At 34.4% G+C, this 21,025-nt stretch overlaps 2 protein-coding genes across 6 annotated transcripts in view; one reads left to right on the top strand and one right to left on the bottom strand.

The window, feature by feature from the left end:
- Tdg (Thymine DNA glycosylase) overlaps positions 1 to 21,025 on the top strand; it is a 63,701-nt gene that overhangs the window by 7,837 nt on the left and 34,839 nt on the right. The gene's annotated exons all lie outside the window — the stretch shown is intronic.
- On the bottom strand, positions 14,846 to 20,733 carry LOC128680097 (uncharacterized). Its single transcript, XM_064436741.1, has one exon. It carries the CDS (start codon positions 19,754 to 19,756, stop codon positions 18,560 to 18,562), a length of 1,197 nt encoding a protein of 398 aa, XP_064292811.1. The 5' UTR covers positions 19,757 to 20,733; the 3' UTR covers positions 14,846 to 18,559.

Here is a 21,025-nt window from a genome sequence, read left to right as displayed (position 1 = left end):
CTTTAAATGATAGCAATCTATTTTATGCATATTTCTTTTTGCAATTCTTTGACCTTGTCAACGACCCTATAACCACGTTCAATCCTAAACCCTTTGAATAGCTGGCCAGCGTGATGGTCACGTGTCAAGGAAGCCGTCAGTGTTTGACAGGTTTCTTTTGTGATAAAATAAGCAATTCTATTAGCTAGATATTCCACATTAACATAAATTGCCACACACCTCAGAGTACAGTCAGTGAAAACAAAAGGAGGAGGTACTCGCGTTGATGACTTATTTTTACTTCAAATATATAAATATTGATTAATTTTTGACGTGACAAAGTAGACTAAAAAACACATTAAATTATATGAAATTAAAAATTTCTACAGTAACTACATCCAGGATGACATCGAGAAAATAACATCGAATCGCTATTTTCACATGGCGATAGAAAAGACACAATGTCCATTATGTTATTCTATAATATTTATGTATGTACTGCGTTTAAATCTGTAATATTATATTAAAATCGTATTTACATTTGATGGTTCATCATTTGATTGACGTGAACTAGCATTCGCCTCTCAAAACAGCTTTTGACGATAGATTAATATATGTAAGCATATAAAAAAGTCGCTCCTCGCGTCTGTTAGACCGCGCGTAGCAGGGCTTGGTCACTAGTCTTATATTTTGCTACAGGACCTTTGTTTCTTCTTCTTTTCCTTTTGTGATACCTCAACTCACTATTTTTTTTAATTTAGCTTTGAGGTCCCACTGCTGGGCATCTCTTTTCGAAGACATCGCGTCTTTAGCGTGAATTGTGATCTTTTGCCATCATTTGGGACCCAAGTCACTTTTCTGGCCCACCGTACCTTTCAAATTCTCCCATTTTTAAATTAAATACATTTATAATAATTGATCGTCGACTGTAACAAAGGCTTTGCAAAATGCAAATTGTTGATAAAATACATGAATTGAAGAATTTGCCAATGTTAATTTTTTTTATAGTTATCTTCAAGTATAGGAAATAAAGATGTGTTTTTTATTCAAATTTCAGTCGTTAAGTAGGTGTGGTAGATTCTCAAAATGTTGCCTAAAAATGTTATTGTTTTAAGTCGTGTTATATAATATCTCTTTCGGAGTGTAGAGGAGGCTAAAAGAATAAGAGCGTATCCACCCTAAACGAGTGGAGGCGAAATTCTCTACACGTATACGATGTAGTATATATGCATAGGTAGGTAGGATGGGCGCGTCGGTGTGTTACAAAATAGTGAGGATGTAGACCTGGAACTCGATGCATTATTTGGTCTTTAAAATCATATATTTATTGTGCAGGAGATTACGACGAAGACTTTCCTTCCTTATTTACTGATTTATTACGACCTAGTAGCCTATTAAAGTCAAGATAAACAACGGCGATTGTATACTTTGACTTTAATAAGCTAAGGAAGAGAAGGGAAGGGAGAGCTAAAAATGTGATTGATATGAATGTGAAGGACGGAGAGGAAGACGAAAAATAGATTGTAGGGTTGTGTTACATTAAGAATTATACTTTAGTTTCTTATACATAAAAAAGTATTATATTATAATATGTTTTCCCTATCTCGATTGTCAATTTTTAATATGGATTAAATAAGACGGGACGGGTAAGAAAGGTCTTAGAAGTTCTTCAATGTGTAGGTGATTTGTTTTAGATTAAGATGATTAAAGGATAATGAATATATGATATGATATAAAAAAAGATAGTTGCGGAAGGAACTTTCCTGAAATAGTCTTCCGCTAGCCCAATTTGGAGCTGGAAAAGAAGTAGCAATACTTCTGCATTGTGGTTGCTTTGCGCTCATGCTGTGTTGGCGAAGCGAGCACGGCCGGCGACTAGTTTGCGCTTCGCTTGCGGCGTCCTAACCGCCCCCGTACGTGTACATACCTACAGCTATAGCGTCGCCCGGCTCCCAGGTCTGGGAAACTGTCAGATGTGGTTGACCATTGAAGAGTTTTGGTTCGTATTAAACTAAAAACGTAACTTATCGTACTGGATTTTTAAAATGGTCAGATTAATTGTAAAGCAATCTCAGATAAGGTTGATTTAATAAAATCGGACACTAGTCTTATTTCCAGAATCAGGTCATAACTAAACAAATAGGCTGCCTATTTGGTTTTGTTAAGGAAGTAGTAACTAATGCAAACATTGAAAATTTTGCCAACTTAAAAATAAATTTCAATGATCATTGTGTGCGTGACGTTGAACTTCACGATTTGTTTTTCTCTAGTCGTTGTTTCAACTAGACAATTATGAGACAAAATTAATAAAAATAAAAATTATTTATTCTGTACTCGTAATAATAACATTAAATTTTGCTCAAATGTCGCGCGCGCTTACATTCTTACGGCTAACATCAGACCGCGTTCGCCTTATCTCCTTTTCCTTTGATCGGCGTTTACTATATAACTACAGTACCAATGTTCGGCCAGCAAATTACGCGCTAGCTATAAAATTCTGCCCAGAACTCCACTCTCTAGATTGCGACACCTGCTCAAAAGCAGGTGTGATTGGGTTCGGCACTGCATTACTGCATTACCAAGATGCACTGTGCACTTAGATTCTTAGCTTGGCCTTTGTTTTCAAGTGAAAGCTACTATTTTATAGTAGTGTCTTTATTACTTAGCGTATATAAACAAGTGTTATTTATACTTAAATTCTTAAGAAATAAATTCTTTTTTCCATCGATATACGCAGGTATATTTCTCTTCCAAAGTATATGGTAAAACCAGCCGAACTAAAGTGCAATAAACGCGGAAATTGAATAATAGTAAAAATGCAAATATATACACGTGAAAGTATCTATTTTATCAGTTCCTACTTCCTGACTTCTCTGACATAGAAAATTAGATAAGTTTATAATTACACAAGTTTTGGAGAAGTAATCTATGCTATCATTATAATGGTATCCTAGCCACATGCTTCCCACTGTAGCTGCGGGGGTGGAATAGACAGGCAGGCAGAGCTTACAAATAAAGCGTATAAAATATATGTACTCATATAGATGAATGTTGTTCGTTTATAATGTAACTAGCTGTAGCTCGCAGTTCCGTCCCCGGTAACCAACGTATGACCTCAGATCAGAATCAGTTCCAAATTTCATCAACGGCCCAGCAGTTTAGCCGTGAAAGCATGACAGGCAGACTTTCGCATAATCTATAGGTATCTGCACTTCGATCTGTTTTTCATCATGAATTATTTTATTTACATCGAGAACAACTATTGGCGCAAATAAGCGAATCGATTAATTACTCGGACTGCATTGCACAGGTTGACGAGATCACGCACGAACATCATCTTCACTTTCTTGCTGTGCGATCCTGCATTCCATTTCCAATCGGTTTCGATATCGTGACACTCGTTCGGTTTTTTTCACTTCGTCCTCACCTACACTTTCAACTACTAATTGTTCATCAACCACTGTTCAACATCTTCCACTTTCAATATTATATCAGACCTCCCTTTTCTATTTTCATACAAACTCAAAATGTTTGATTTGTAATATACACTTCTACACCAATATTATGAAGCTTAAGTTTGTGAGTAGGTGATTTTAGAAATCTATCGATTTCCAAAATTTACCAGTAGGAAGCTCTGCAATATTCCTGAGCTCATTCCAAAGGGAGCGAACCAGAACACCGGTAGTGTTAAAAGAAGACTAACATCTTTATTCCATTAGTGTACTTAAATTATTTCTCCGAAATTCGTTTAGTACATAGAATTTCCCACATTTTTCTTCACTCCTCCCATTAGATTTCTTGGACCTATACCGAATATGTTACAAAACATATCGTTATATTATCTGAAATTGCAAAAACTGGGGGTTTCAGAAACCCATAAGAATAAAACGTCGGCTCCATGCCAGCTTCAGATGTCTTGGTTCAAGGAATTCTCAGGACACTTATGATTCAGTGATCAATGAACCTTCACTCCATTAGCTAACATGACCTAGCTATGCAAATTATCCGTTAAATCCAATAAGAGAGTTCTACGCAGAATAACTTGACTATCCGAGGAAAATTAATTAATGTGAGAAGTAAGAGTATTTTATTTCAAAAACTTATCGCTATTTATTCATCCACGCATATCTCAAGAAGTAGCAAAGCAGCTTAAGTCCTTTGCACGTGACTTCGACGCACGTTCGCTTGGCGCTGATGAAAGAGCGAGTACGTATGGTGCGGTGATAAGAGGCGTGACTAACTGCTAATCAGCGGCCGATATCTCGCCTTATCTGTGGAACTGGGTCGTTGCACGCGGTAAGAGTACTCGGTGACTAGTGCTCCAAGACTGATTCATGTTGGGGAGGTTGCCAGGGCTTTGTTATGTCTACACAACCACTGCGATGGGAAACAATACTACTGCTCTTTCAGATTTATTCTCAGCAGTGATATCATCAATATGTTGACAACTAACAATGTTCCGTGTTTGTCGAGGTCTAGTTTCCGAATAAACATTGTTAATACAATGCCGGCAAATTTAATGCGATAAACATTTTTTTAATCTGTTTGCGATATTAATCGCACTTACGTATATGATAACTTTAAGGCCTAATAAGTTAAATTTTCTAAAACGCCTAGCAAGTACCAAAACTTAGCATAGGTACTGACTTTTACAAAGATGTATTTACAGCAAACCAGCTTTACCACAGCGAAAAGTCAAAAGAGAGTACTCCAGTCTGATAGCGCAGATAGTTGAAGCAGTCCAAAATTCTCTTCATTAATCATCAAAAACGAGTATATATTATATTTACGACCTGAGATTGTAGTAAAGATATTATTACACAGGTGAAACTGACAGTAACTGCCCCCGCAAACCGGGACCACAGAGCATCACCATTAGTCAAAATGACGCGGTTGTCCAACACGTTGGTTATGTTTTAACTAGGCAACCGTCAATGATCGATTGTTTACCGTCCGTAGAAGAGCTACATTCGAAATTGACTAATATTACGGTACAAAAAGCTCCATCAAATTCAAAAGTATAACCTGACCTACGTCAGTCTTAACTGTTTTCCAAGATAATTTTTTCTTCCTTTTTTACATCTACTGAGTCAACTCAGTGTGTCTTCTGCAGGTATATTCAGTTCTATTTTCTTGTTATTTTCTAAGTCATTTGCACTATATATCATTATATTTATGAGCATGTAATGGTGTCGATGTCGTTTCGCACTTTAGGCCCTGTCTGATTTCGAGTCCCAATTCGCACAAATATTTACACGTATCCATCAACACTCTTTGTTAACCCATCTTTGTTTATTTCTATGTTTATGTCTTTTTGCCATTTCTGGATGGCATTCTCTTTATATGTCTTTTGACCACGTACAATGGGTATAACGTTCTCACGGATGTAGTTATCACATTACTTAACTTATTGGAAATTTATCACCGGTTCATAATATGAAAAATTATTGCTTTAAAATTTACTCTTGCACCTACCATTTATATCGACACTTAGACAGAAGATGAATTGGAACGGCTTTTAATTGTAAATCTCAATAGTATGAATTAGCCAATTATTGTTTCCGTCTATTGTGTGTACATGATAGCCGAATTGACTTCATGAGATTTCAGTGTAAATATAATGAAAGCAGAAAGTGAGGTTGGTCAGAAAGAAGACAATTACTGAAAGTAATATTAACGTCGTAAGATTTTTCACTTCTATGGTATTTTTATATGCGAATTCAGACATGCTTTGATATCAGAAATGTTTCACTCAAAATTTCAAATTGTGTTAATAGGAGAGTGAATTGACATGCAGTTATGCGCCTAATGGCTATAATAATGCGTATTTGTTATGAATTCGCTTCATTTTGTTGTGCTGATGACCTGATCATGCGCCAAATTAATAAACATATAAACAAATATTTGCCTATGATGACATAAAGTACGTCTGCAAATACGCCCGAGCACATATTTCCGCAAGGATCGTCGTTGCCGAGTATGTTATTAGCGCACACAAACACACATATAGCACAGATATACATAGTTCCTGCATTCCGGTTTGAAGGGTGTGCGAGGTAACATATAATTAGCTACGAGTATGAAACCTTTCTGCTTTACCCGCGTTCGTGTACCTCCCCTCGAATATTCTTCGCTTCTTTTACTTAGGGTTGCTCTCATATGCTTTTCTTTTCGGTTCAACGCATTTTGTTTTTATTTTTCTTAGAACTGCGTTTTTAATATTGTTATAAGTGTATTGATAATTTTGTTGTGATACAGATTTGACTAGACTAGACCCATTTTATATCAAAAAATCATAACTATTATCTCAGTTGAGAGCTTTGTGGAATTCCTATTTATGACAACAGAACCGCCCCTATTCAAAATCTTTTTCTAAAAACACAAATTTTATTACTATCCTAAGTTTGAAACAATTGCTAAGTAGGTGGCATATTGGCAGCGGCAGACTGATACTACTTAATTAAGATATTTTCAAAACTATTAAATATTCAGCCATTAACTAGGAATTTACCAAAGAAATTAGAATTAGATTTTTCTTCCTCTCGGGGATAGGGATAATAGAGCCTAGGGACCAGACCATAGTTTCCCGCTGTAAGGACAAGGTATGACAGTACAGTAAATATTTAAACAGAAAGTGCGTTCCCAAGCCGCCCTAAGTGGCCTTCGGAGCGCCCGATGTAATAAGTACCATGGTATTGTACAATAACGGCTGTGTGGAAGGTGGCATTATTTGCCGTCAATTATTTTAACTCGAGCTTTTTGGTAAGGTTAAGTATTTTCTTAACTAACTTAAAGAGGCAGGTAGAAAATGTAACACTAAACATTTGAATGTAAATCATAACTTAGTTTTTATATTTTTCAAAGTATGTTGGATCCCTGACTTACAGGTACAACTGTGAGTCACTATAGTAGTGTCTCGAGGAATCACTGTTTTTTCTAAATCCGTTAGAAGTATCATCCTTATTATGTAATCAAAACAGTCACTTTGTTTTGATCATTACAAAAGAGGCAAAGTGCTGTTCTTTTAAAGGGATTCTTTGCAAAGGGATAATATAGTACTGTGACATATCCACGTCTTTTTCTTTTTTTCTTACAACTTCCTTTGGCACAATTGGTAGTACCTTACTGTCACTATTGTTATTATTTGCTAGTGTCACACTCAACGAAAACTTCTCATAGCCAATAGCGAACAGTAATTCCCGTCCAACCATCCCAACATGGCATTTACCCTCAGTATTGAATCTTCTGTACCGTCGTTGTTGTGAGCATGCCTACGGCGCCTGCGCCCACGCTCGCTCCTCGACCACGTTACTGGCACACTGGCACGGCTCGTACATTCATTAACTAATAATACTTCCAAATCCCTTTCCTTGTTCGTTGCATTCGTTGGAAGAATTTTCTTGTCGGTGAGCCCCTACGCAAAATATGAAGTTCCGTCGTGAATGTTTATAAAATTATATGTTCGAATGAAAAATGAAGATGCATGATAATGTATTCATTTATTGCAAATTCATTGCTAACAGTCTCCCAAGGCGTGTATTGAACCAGATGTACTATCAACTAAGATATATAATTTATTAATCAGAGTGTTACTCCGGTTTCTTCCCACCTATTGAGCGTCGGTCCTAAATTGACAAAAAGAATTACCCACTACAACGTCAAATAAGTCATGTAAAATCTATTATAACATCAACGGCAAAAGGTAAAAATGATCAATTGCCCCCACGCGACAAATAGCGCTTTGTTTACAAGTTCAATAGTAGCAATAAGTCAGCAGTTTTATGAATGGCCGCCCGCCGGCACGTTATTACATGTGCATACGTTACGATAAATAGATATTTTGCATCCGATCAGCTGATTTCTACTGTCATGTATTATGGCAATGAATTTTAATCAAGACGTCTTTCGAGACGGATTTTTTGTCGTTTCCATTTTGAAGGATTACTATTGTTGGAATGTTAGCACGTATTATGACTATGTATGACGTATTATACACTACCTATTTGCTTTGCAAATTTCGACGTTAAAATTTATCCGAAATTGGCTTTGTTTTGTTTTAACTAGCGGCCCGCCCCGGCTTCGCTCGGGTAAAAACATAATAAATTATACACCTAAACCTTCCTCAAGAATTACACAATCTATTGGTGATAACCGCATGAAAATTCGTACAGTAGTTTTTGAGTTTCTTGCAAACAAACAGACAGACAGACGCGACAGAGGACTTGTTTTATAATATGTAAGGATGTACCTCGAAATCTGTTAAGACACTTCATCGACTCAAAACAAACGAGTTGGTTTTATACTTACGCTTTTCACCAAGCGAGAGACCGAATGTGGAAATTAATTTATAATTTGTCTTCAGCAAAGACACGAGTAAAAATCCCAATAAATATTCCAAACCCGATCGATATTTCGACCGTTAAACAAATTCACTAAATCATAGTCGAACAGACAACGTAACAACATTATTCGCGTACCTATGTTTATTTTATGAATCGTCCCGTATTGTTTTGTTTACGTTTTTTTTCGCCACATGCTCCAATTTGATATTCATTTATTCGCCGGCTTTCAATAAAATTACACATGTTTACGATCAATACAGTGTAGTGCGTCGTGTAGCGCTCTGCAAGTTGTTCAAGTTAGTTGCAGCTTTGGATCAGCTGATACAATTGATTGCAGTAAAAATTACTTCTTCTTCTATAGGATTATTGCTAACACTGGTGTCAGTTTTTTTTAAAGGCATCTGACATGGCTTTTACGACTACCTAACGACGTAAACGTGGTAAGTAGTAGTAAATAGCTTTGTATTGCAACGTGCCTACGATTTCACTTGGCGTGTCGTAGATGGGCTGTGGATTCCGAACTTCGTCAATTCTTTCTGTAATTTTGTTCCGAACTGTTCATAGTACCTATGTACCTACTACGCCTTACTTATTATTTAACAGTTTAGGTAAGTACACAGAGATACTAGAGACAGACAAATAAGTAAATATGTACCAAGGTGCTGCTAAGTGCTTAGGTGCCATCAACGGTCTCGGAACGAATTGTCGCTGTAGAAAAAGTTCTAAATTTTGGTTCGAAAGTATTTTATTACTATAATTTGCGAATACTTATTTGAAATGAACATGACACAATGCGCGCGCTGCAAAACTTCAGAATGAAAAGAATCTGGCAATTCATTTTATTATAGGTATTTTATTGTGTGTGACCATAAAGTCTACACCAACCTTTAATTGCAACATTTGTAACCGACTGTACTTTTATAAGTTTTCCTTATGGCTGTTCCTAATTGCCATTGCGTCTAATAAAGATTAAGTAGGTTTAACGTTCACTCGTTTACTTCCTTCGACTGTCAGCTATAAGTACCTACTTGACATTTTTATTTTGTTCTTGCTAAACAGATTTTAAAGTTTGCTTTAGACTCAATGCCTAGGGAAGGAGACATAAAATTTAAATGTAGGTAAGTTTATTTAAAGGTAGGTAGGTATTTTTGGAATAAGAATTAAACAAATAGGTACCTTTCCGGGAGCCGACAAAGTATATAAGTGGACTATACTTCATGTAACATATACCATTCATAGCATTTAAATTTAAAAAGATATAAGAAATGAGTACCTTTTTTTTTAACTCTCCAACAAAGTTCATTGGGTGACGCTTTGCAAACTCTCTTGATGAGTACAACTTTACAAAAATTTTTATTTTATTTTACGAAAAAGTTAGTTACTTTAGTTTAGGTACTTCACAAAAAAGACCCATTCTCTCATTAATTTTCTGTGTTCTGAGATTATGGTTAATCTGTATAGATTTTACTATAGAATTGTTATTCTGATAAGAAATCTAATACAATCTAAGAATAAATATTTTTTCTAACTAGCACAGAGTGTGATAAATGGCTTTGATCTGCACGAAAAGTCTTAGAAATTGTGGCCGAACTTTCTAGCATGACGCAATGGTAGCGCAAGGTTGTGACGCCCGCTTCAAGGACGAAAAGATCGAATGGCAGCCAGGATCGCTGGCACTAACGATTGTTTTACGTTCTCGATACACTGGCGAAAATACGGCCAACATTATGTGAGTGTACGAAGTTTTTGTCAGAAAGTTATTTATTTACTGGCTCTATTACCATAATGGCGGAGATACACCTGCAAGTAAAACTGACAAGTAGCTGGCACGACGATAGACTAAGTCAAAAACTTGCACAAATCAGCTACAAGCGTGCCACTTGCATGTGTGTGACAAATGCCGGTCGCTGGCGTGCGTGTGTGCAAGCTAATGGCATGTGTTTCGCCATACGATTCTTATTAACCCATCATATAATCCGAGCGCCGTGCTAGTGTCTGCAAGGCTTAATTCAAGTTGAAATTAGTACTTTTTTTAAACTCTCCAACAAAGTTCATTGGATGACGCTTTGCAAACTCACTTGGAACTTATGTTTTCGTTATAAGGGTGTGACGTAGTCAGGTAAATGAAACGAGTGAATGCTCGAATAATACTACTCTATTTGAAGGAATAACACAATTATATAGGTGGTACAAAGATTAACATAATAGAAGATTAAATAGGTACTTAGTCTAACCATGGTTCGCAACGCGTTCAAGCAGTGTAGACGTGCGCACATTTGTCGTAGAATATTACTATTAAAATTAAATTACTAATTCAAGTCAAAGTGTAACTTACATAATCCAGTTAAAATTGTTATTGGACGTTGCGACGCCTTTACTTATTACGCTACGCAACTAAGACCTGTGCAGAATCCATCTTTCGCGCAACAACGGGTGACTTCGCATAAGGGTAAGCAGGACAGTTATATTCTTGTTTACTCCAGCGCGCATACGCAGCCCGCACAAATAATCACACGACGACAGGTGACTGATACCTGTTTACGATGAGTGTGCAACGTTCGCCGCCGGGCCTAGGCACAAGCGGAAGCGGAGGAGGCTCGCAACCGAATTTATCTTCACTCGCACAAGATGATGGTCCCTCACGAGGAGACATCTTTATAACTCAGCGGAAAAGAAAACAGCCCGATACCGATTCAGAATACAAAGAAGAATTAAATTCATTTAAGACTGAAATTATGTCTTTTTTCAAAGAATTCGCTAAATCACAAAAGGACAACACTTCTCAAATAATACAGGACTTAAGTGAAATTAAAGAGGAAATTAAAAGTCTCAAAACAACTACTAATACTTTGTCACAAAAATTTCATAGTTTGAGCAAAGAAGTCTCCACACTTAAAAATGAAAGCTCTGCAACCAATTACAAGATCGAAACCCTCGAAAAAGAAATAATGCAATTAAAGAATTATGATTCTAATAAAGGCCAGAACAATACCAACGAGTATGGTCAATCTCAACTTCAATCCCAAAAATCGCCAGTCGCTTATAACCAGGACCTTTTACTCGAATTCCAAGACAGAGTCGAACGATTAAAAAATATAATTTTGGAGGGTATTCCGGAAATAAATGAAGCCGATCGAGCTGCTAGACAACAACATGATTTAGAAAAGACAATGGACAAATTAAAATCAATATATATAGATTGCCCGACGCCAATAAAAGTAATACGTTTGGGAAAATACAAACCAGCGGAACAGGCGAACGGGCGGCTCATTAAAGTATGCTTTAGCACTTCGGACCCTGTCCGCACACTTCTACGAAATAGATCAAAATTGAGCGATAGCGTTCGACTGTTCTCAGATCAGACCCCCAGCCAAAAAGCATATCTCAAACAGCTCAAAACCGAATTAGACAATCGTAAACAGGCTGGCGAAAGCGATTTGGTTATTAAATATGTAAAAGATGTCCCAAAAATTGTCAAATCAAAAAACTGAATAGAACAAATCTAGTATCTAATGTCACTACTCCTTATAATACTCATAATGTTACATGTACTTACGACAATTTATTTATAAATAAAAAATCCCTCAAGTTTTTTTATGCGAATCTTAAAAGCATTAGGAAGTCTGGCCGATTTGAAGAACTACAGGCTATATTAAAATCAATGAATGAGACAATACACATAATTGTACTAACAGAAACATGGATTAAGAATAAAATTGAAGCCCAATCATTCTACCTACAAAATTATACACACAATTACAATACTAGAACAGGAAAAGACGGAGGAGGAGTGTCAATATACGTACATAATAGCCTAAAGCACGAGATAACAGCAGAATCATATGAACATGGAATAAATTATTTATGGATTTATATAAAAAAATTTGCTCTAAACATTGGAGCCATCTACAAACCGGACAAAAGAAAAACTAAAGAGTTCCTGGATACACTTTCGAATCATCTAGAAAATAAAAAAAGGGGGATTGTCATCGGCGATTTTAATATTGATCTCCTTGAGAACAAAAAAGATGCTAAAGATTATAAAAGAGTATTAAAAGAAGCTGACTATAAGATACTTAATTGCATAGATACCTACCACTGTACTAGAGAGAAAGATAACAAAAAATCTATAATTGATCACGTCTCCTCGAGCCTGAATGAAAATCCCTACAAATTAACGATTATTGATGTACCGATATCCGATCACAAACAAATAGTTGTAGAAGTTTTTTTTAAAAAAAATCACAATCTCAAGGAAAAAGTAAACTATTTCGCTGTCGATTATATAGGCCTACATGAAACATTTAGAAACGCAGACTACTCTAATCAAAATCACTCATACGATCACTTTGAAAACCACATCAAACGTAGCATCAACAAAAATAAAATAGCAAAAGTTAAGATACTGAATACACCTAGAGAAGATTGGATTGCAAAAAATGTAATTGAAGGAATTAGAGAAAGAAATTTACTATGGGAACAACAAAAGATTGACAAAGGAAGGAAAGAAGCATATCTTAAAATGAGAGATAATGTGGCTGCCTTAATTCAGAAAACGAAAGAAGATTATTATGCTAAGAAATTTACCGATTGTCTAAGTGATTCTAAAAAGACCTGGGACTTACTAAATTCTCTTGCTGTAAACAAAGTCAAAGACACCGGTATTCCACCCACACTTGTTATAAACTCCGATACTATTAGAGATGGCAATCAAATCTGTAAAATATTCAATAACTATTTCTCATCTGTTGGCACTCAGCTTGCAAACGACATTCCTGTTAGGTTTCTAAATAAAAATATAAATACACTAACATATATAAATTCTAAACCCAATGCTGAAGTATATGAATTTGAACCCTGTACTGCGGATGAGATTATAGATATAATAAAGGATCTAAAGGACGATGCTAGTGCGGGTATTGACGGAATTAGTCTTAAATCTATCAAATGCCTTTCAAACCTTATCGCACAGGACCTTGCAAACTGCATTAATAAATGCTTGTCAACTGGCACTTTCCCTGATTCCCTAAAAATTGCGCGTGTCACACCAATCTATAAATCTGGCAAAAGAACGGACCCTAGTAATTACAGGCCGATTTCTGTCTTACCTATCATATCTAAAATCTTTGAAAAAGTCATGTATCGTAGGCTCAATAATCATCTTATCCAATTAAACTTCATCACTGACAAACAATATGGTTTTAGGAATCAATCGTCAACACTCACGGCTGCTATGGACCTGATTTCTCAGATTAAAACAAACATAGACCAAAAAAAGTTCTGCTTAGGTATTTTCATCGACTTCAAAAAAGCCTTTGATACCATAAGTCATTCGCTACTTTTAGATAAATTAGAAAACCTAGGTATCAAGGGCACAGCGCTAGAAATTTTTCGGTCATATCTCTCGAGCAGGTATCAAATCGTAAAGATAGGAGACTATCGCTCCGAATCAAAAAATATTACATGCGGGATTCCTCAAGGATCTATATTAGGCCCTCTCTTGTTCCTAATATATATCAACAATGTCACAACAATCGGACTCACGGGCGATATCACACTATATGCCGACGATACTTGTCTGTTCTATTTTGGAAGTAACTTTTCGGAGTTAGCTCAAAGAGCACAAACAGACCTAGATATACTTAATTATTGGTGTCAATGCAACTTACTTACAATTAACATTAAAAAAACAAATTATATGATTTTTTCAGCTAAAAATAAAAAAATACCACACTATCCTGCTCTAACCATTAATAAAACTGATCTACACCGCTCGAATGAAGGAAAATACCTAGGACTGTACCTAGACGATAAACTCACCTGGAAATCTCACATTGAGCATCTTAGAACTAAACTTAGCTCGGTCTGTGGTATACTGCGAAGAATTAGAAAATGCATTCCATCCAAAGTCAAATATATGTTATACAACTCGTTGGTGAAATCACATTTAGAATACCTAATTGAAATCTGGGGAAGTGCAAATAAAACCAATATTAATTCAATACAAAGATCCCAAAACAAAATAATAAAAACACTCTTTAACTTTCATTACCTAACTAGAACAGAATACATATACAAAAAAACTAACCTTTTTAACTTAAAACAACTTTATACATACAGAATGTGTATTCTCGTCGAAAAGATTCTAACCAAAAATATCCACTCACAAATCACTTTTAGCAAAAGAAAATATAAGCACCATTTAAGAAATACTAATAAGATTAATCTGATCACACCACGAACCAACTATGGTAAGAGAAACATATTGTATGAAGGGGCACAAATGTACAACAGACTACCTAATGAACTGAAAGAATGCAAATCTTTGACTTTGTTTACAGAAAAATTAAAAAAACATATCTACGAAAGTGAAAAATTATTAATGTGACAGCTGTGCTTATTTTAAGGTTGAACACTGTTTAAATGCGTAAAGTACTAATTTACTATGATTTGTATTAGTTTAAGACTCGTTGTAAGTGAATTTAATTCTTATGAGTCAATAAAGATCTTTAAACCTACCTCACATCACCGCACTTATTGAAAAAAAAAATGAATTTATATAATATATTTTTTTTTACAGTCAAATTGATAAAATATAATCTATTTTTTACGTTTTATAATAAGGTTTTGTACGGTTTTTATGTACAATGTCTATTTTACCATACTTATTTATTATCTCTACGTTTGGTGGTATGTCCTTAATAACTTTATAAGGGCCTAAATATATATTATCTAATTTATTACTAGGTGTATTATTTTTTACTAAAATTAAATCATTTTCCTTATAGCTTACAGGATTAATATTTTTGTCATACACATACTTTCTATTTATCTTACTTCTTAACAAATTATTTCTAGCCTCTTTTTGAGAAAGTTGCAAACGGTATTTCAATTCATGTGGATAGCTCTCATAATTATAAAGAGGTTCTACATCATTTGTCAGATTACTAGGGAGAGAACATTTCTTACCAAACACCAACTCGTACGGGGTGAAATCTGTTTCAGTATGAACTCCTGTATTGTAAGAGAAACACCAAAAAGGAATCCACTTACTCCACATCTCCGGGTGATTCTCTGTTTGAATACGTAGAAACGCATTCAAATGTTTGTGAGTGACTTCCAGAGCTCCTATGGACTCGTGATGGTGGGCTGTTGAGTTGAGTTGTTTAATATTTAATAATTTACATACCTCTTGAAAAATTTCTGATAAAAACTCCTTCCCTCTATCTGTAGCTATACATTTTGGCACACCATACCTGAGAATAAAATTATTAACAAACGATCTTGCTACTTCATCAGCTTTTTTGGAAATTAAGGGATAACCTTCTACATATTTTGTCAGTTCGCATTGACACGTTAGTATATAAGAATAATTATCATTATCTCTTTCCAAAGGACCAACAAGATCTAAGAATACTTTTTCAAATGCAGTATGCGCTGTACTAGTAATTTCCATTGGTTCTTTCTTTGGTATTGAATGTTTTTGACGTTGACAACTGTCGCAACGTTTTACAAATTCTCTAACATCTTTATCAATACCAGGCCAGAAATAATATTTCTTTATGTTGTTTGACATTCTTCTCATACCAGCATGGCCACTGCTAGGCAAGAGATGAAAATCATTTAAAATTATTTTTCTATCATGTTTATTCTCAATTCTTTTTACATTACTTAAAATACATATACGCGGTCCGGACCTATTCTTATCGTTTTTTATTTTATCTAATAATTTTTCTATAAAAATTTCATTATCTTTACTCTTTAATATGTATATTTCTTCTAACTTTAATAAATTACAAAAATTATCTAAATCTCTCACAAATTCGCCTCGCGTCATTTGTGATTGAGAATCTAGAAATTTCACATAAATTGTTCTTTTACTTTCAATATAGCATAATATTTTATTTTCTTTTGTGATAATTCCCTCTTTTTTAAATTGTTTTAGTCCCTTAATATCAATAAGTTTTAATTCTACTGATTCTTTCGGTCTTATATGGGTACTTACGACCTTTGGTTGATCAGGCCTCAAGTCTAAAGCATCCATATCTACCGATGAATCTAGTTTATTTAATTTTCTTGCGCCCGCTCTTGTCATAACATTAATAACACTTTCGTGCATTTCTTTTAAATCATTTAATGTGATTCTAGACAATGCATCTGCAGCTGCATTTTCAGAACCTTTAACATATTCTACTTCAAAATTATATTCCTCTAATATGATTCTAAATTTCATGAGCCTACTCGAAGGATCTCTCATATTGAACAAGTATACTAGTGGTTTATGGTCTGTCAGTATTTTAAATGGGCGTCCATATAAATATGGACGAAAATACTTCACAGCCCATACTATTGCTAGCAATTCTTTTTCTATCACTGGATAATTCTTTTCACCTTTATTTAAGCTCCTACTAGCATAAGCTATTGGTCGTCCATTTTTGTTTGATAAAATTGCTCCTATAGCATTATTTGAAGCATCAGTTTGTACTATAAATTTATTTTGTTCCGAAAAATCGGGATACTGTAACACAGGTGGGCTTATTAGTAGTTCTTTTAGTTTTTCAAAAGAGTTTTGACTTTCGGTATTCCATTCAAATGGTACGCCTTTTCTAGTTAATTTATTTAAAGGATATGCGATTTCTGCAAATTTTGGTATGAATTTTCTATAGTAATTCGTGAAAGCTACAAATCTTTTTACTTCGTCTGAATTTGTAGGAACTGGATAATTTTGTACTGCAGATATTTTTGCAGGATCCGGCATTATACCTTCATTAGAAATCACATGACCTAAATACAAAATTTCTTTTTTAAGAAAATCGCATTTTACTGGGTTCAATTTTAAATTGACCTGACGTAATCTTTCAAAAACATCTTGTAAATTTTTATTATGAATTGTTAAATTACGGCCAAAAACAATTAAGTCATCTAAATAAATTAGACATTTTTCATAATTTAGACCAGCCATTGCCAATGTAATCATTCTGGAAAATGAACTTGGGCTAGTTTTAAGTCCCATTGGCATACGTGTCATCTGATACTGTCCTGAATGGAAAGCTGTAAATTTTCTACTGTTTTCATCTAAATTAACATTATAGTATCCTTGATGCAAGTCTAAATGTGTGAAATAAATGCTACGTGACAACGAGTCCAGAATTTCAGTAATATCTGGTAGTGGGAATTTATCGTCTTCAATCTGATTATTCAATTTCCTATAATCTACGACAAGCCTCCATTTTTTGTCTCCTGTTGAATCTGATTTTTTAGGTACTAACAGTATTGGACTAGACCAATCGCTCTTGCTAGGTTCAATTATCCCTTCCTCTAACATTTTATCAATTTGGCGTTTAATTTCGTCCTTTTGAGAGTATGGCAAACGATATTGTTTTGAAAAGATTGGATTTGTATTAGGTTTGACAGAAATAGTATGTGTGTATACATCAGTAGTACTTAATTTATCACCAGGGAGGTAAAATATATCTGAATATTTAGCGCAAATGTTCTCAATAGTTTTTTGTTCCTCAATATTTAAATGTTGCAATTTCATTAATGAGAAAAGTTTTTTCACTCTATTTGAATCGGTCGTTGACTTTTCAAATTCACAAATATTATAGTTACTAACTTTATCAATTTTTGGATTTATTTCTGTGAGTTGAACATCATTTTCAGTAACATTAAGTATTCTAACAGGAATCAATCCATCTTTTGGTGAACATATGGAACTTGCTAAAAATATACCATGTTTTATTTCTTGAGATAATATGACACAATCTTCATTAATGTCCGTATGTATAAAATGTATTGACTCGCTTCTAGCTGGGATCTCAAAAATAACATTACATGTATTTATTAAAGGTAAAGTAATTTTCGAATTAATAAATAATGTCAAAGTATTTTTACTGAAGTCTAATTGAGCTTTGCATCTATTTAAAAAATCACGGCCTAAAATTCCACTTCCTTTAATTGGTAAATTTTGAAAAACAAAAAACTTATGATTGAATGTTTCATTATTAAAAGTTAATGGTAAAAATAAGTATCCTATTGCTTGTACACTTCCACCTAAACCGTTGACTGTTACATTCTCCTTATGGATTGGAATGTTACATTCTATAGCATGTTTATACGTACATGCCGATATTGATGCTCCAGAATCTACTAAAAAATATTTTTTGTTATAATTATTACATGATGATGAAAGTAAAGAAATATAACAATTACTATCACTGGCTAAAATAAATTTTTCACTATTCCTCACGAAAAAACTGATTCAAAGAAAGTTCTGACTCTTCAAATTTTTCGAAATTATTATTATCATTATCATGCATTAAATGAATATTACGATTATTACGCATCCCTTGATTTCCTCTAGTTGAATTAAAAAATTTACCTCTCTGCTGTGGACCTCCGCTACTTCCTCGCGTGTACTGACCTCGTGACCCTTGTCCTCGAGAAGCTAGATGAGCTGCTTGCTGTCCTCGAGCTCTTCCTCTATGTACAGGATAGCGGCAACGTCCTCCACGCCAGCTTCTATAATAATTTGAACCATTGTTGAAATATTTATTATGGTATGGTTTCTTGTACATACCCATGATTTCTCCAGATGTTGAAGGAATTGATACTTCTTCATCTTGGGCTGCCTGTACAGCATCTTTAAGTGAACTATAATTCCTGGCAGAAATAATCGTACTAAGTCGACGATTACGCAAGCCGTCAGCAAATTGCTTAACAGCCATTTTTTCATTAATAGGTTTTAATATTTTATAGCATTGATCATTCCCGTCAGCTTGCGTTATCGTTAAATCAACAAATAGTTCCGTTATTTCTTTACCATAGTCAGCAATTGACAAGTCATTTTGTCTAATTTTTTGTAATTTATTTTGTATTGCCGTTGCAGCTTTCTTACACAATAATACATTTCTCATATCAATAATTAACTCATTAACTGATTCATATTTTGATTTTAATTTTAACTTAGCTTCAGGAGAAAGCCTACTTTTTAATACGAAATTAATTAAATTTTGTTTACATGTATCTTCTTTCAATAAAGTATTATAATATTCAATGTTATCAATCAACTGTTTTGTATTCGACTCCTCATTTGTCATAATAGGTAAAAGATTTAACGCCGTTTTTAAATCAAAAGAATTCATGTTGAACGATGACTTCGGCTTATCACTATTACACAACACTAAAATATTTTCATGTAACTCTAAAAATCGACTACAATAATTTTTGATTAATATAATATCATCCGAACTATAATATTTTCTCTTAAGTTTTTCTTCAAAACCTATCAGCCACGTCTCATATTTCTCATAGATTGCATTAATCTCATTTAATTTGTTTACTAACACTTTTTCCGTTCTTCGACTGGCTCCTAATTTAATTAAATATACTCTAATTTTCTTTAATTCCTCATACAATGATATAATAGTTTCCATTAGTCACTTACCACCATAACGTAGAGTAAAATATTCTTGTACCTGTGCACATAAAGAACATAACACATTAAAAAATAAATAAAAATAGACTTTAAAATATAATCGCGATTACAATTAACACTATCAAGTCCAAAGTTCAGTCACAGTGCATCATCCGTCCGTCCGTATATGGAAAGTCGCTGCATTCCTTACCGGTGACCTATATCTCGTACATAAAATTATTATTAGGATATTTGATTATATATTTAAGATACTTTTTTTTTTTTTTTTTTAAGTAGATTATTGTATTTTATTATTTTCACTTTTTTTTTTTTTTTTTAATATTTATTTTTATATAATAAATTTTCACTTTTGAAATATATTTATGCACTTTTATTTTTATTTATTTTTTACACCATTTCTTTTGAATAGATTTTTTGGGGTGGGTTAAGGTCTTCCAACTGTCGCCGGAAAAGTGATCTTCTTATAGTCGCCCGATTTATCTCCTTAACAATCCATTTTCTATGGCATTTTCTATATAGTCGATATATGAAGAACAGCACGCCACACAGTATAATTAACAGGATAACACACAGGATAATATTTGTGGTGCTCATATGAAAGCGAATTTGTTCTGTAGTTGCTTTATTATCGCCAGCCGCAGCATTCTGGATGACCAGGGTTTCTTCTTTAGACTGTGGGGAGCCCATTATTTTTGTGAAATTTTTTATTCACGTGTACACTAGCGTTTAGTCCGAAACAAAGATAGAACTGGTACTTTTCCATTGTCCTTATTAACGATTACACGAGTAACGTCTCAAATTCGCGGCGCGGTGGAAGATTCCATAGGCAGGGTCGCCATATAAGGGTGTGACGTAGTCAGGTAAATGAAACGAGTGAATGCTCGAATAATACTACTCTATTTGAAGGAATAACACAATTATATAGGTGGTACAAAGATTAACATAATAGAAGATTAAATAGGTACTTAGTCTAACCTCACATCGTTATTGATCTGTTTGTATTGTGATTGTCATCATCGCCAGTTCTCTCTTTACCTATAAAAAGTCTGTAACTGTATTAGGTTTCTAATTCCAATGTTGTTTAGTTAACCAAAGAAGGAAGCATATTCCAAAAGTGTGTCTAGATATGTAAGAATATGAGACTCAATACACATTTATCTGATCACTGGTGTCATAATCGTGTACATAACATGATGCTGGCTGTCAGTAGACTGCCTGCACAGAAGTAGGGAAACCTGTATGTCAACCATTTCGGTGCCATTTCGGA

Source organism: Plodia interpunctella, chromosome 23 (genome assembly GCF_027563975.2).
Source record: "Plodia interpunctella isolate USDA-ARS_2022_Savannah chromosome 23, ilPloInte3.2, whole genome shotgun sequence".
Lineage (NCBI taxonomy): Eukaryota > Metazoa > Arthropoda > Insecta > Lepidoptera > Pyralidae > Plodia > Plodia interpunctella.
This window is presented reverse-complemented; position numbering and strand designations above follow the sequence as displayed.

Coding starts and splice junctions, on each gene's coding strand:
- LOC128680097 (XM_064436741.1), bottom strand. CDS start 19,756: ATGGAAACTATTATATCATTGTATGAGGAATTAAAGAAAATTAGAGTA.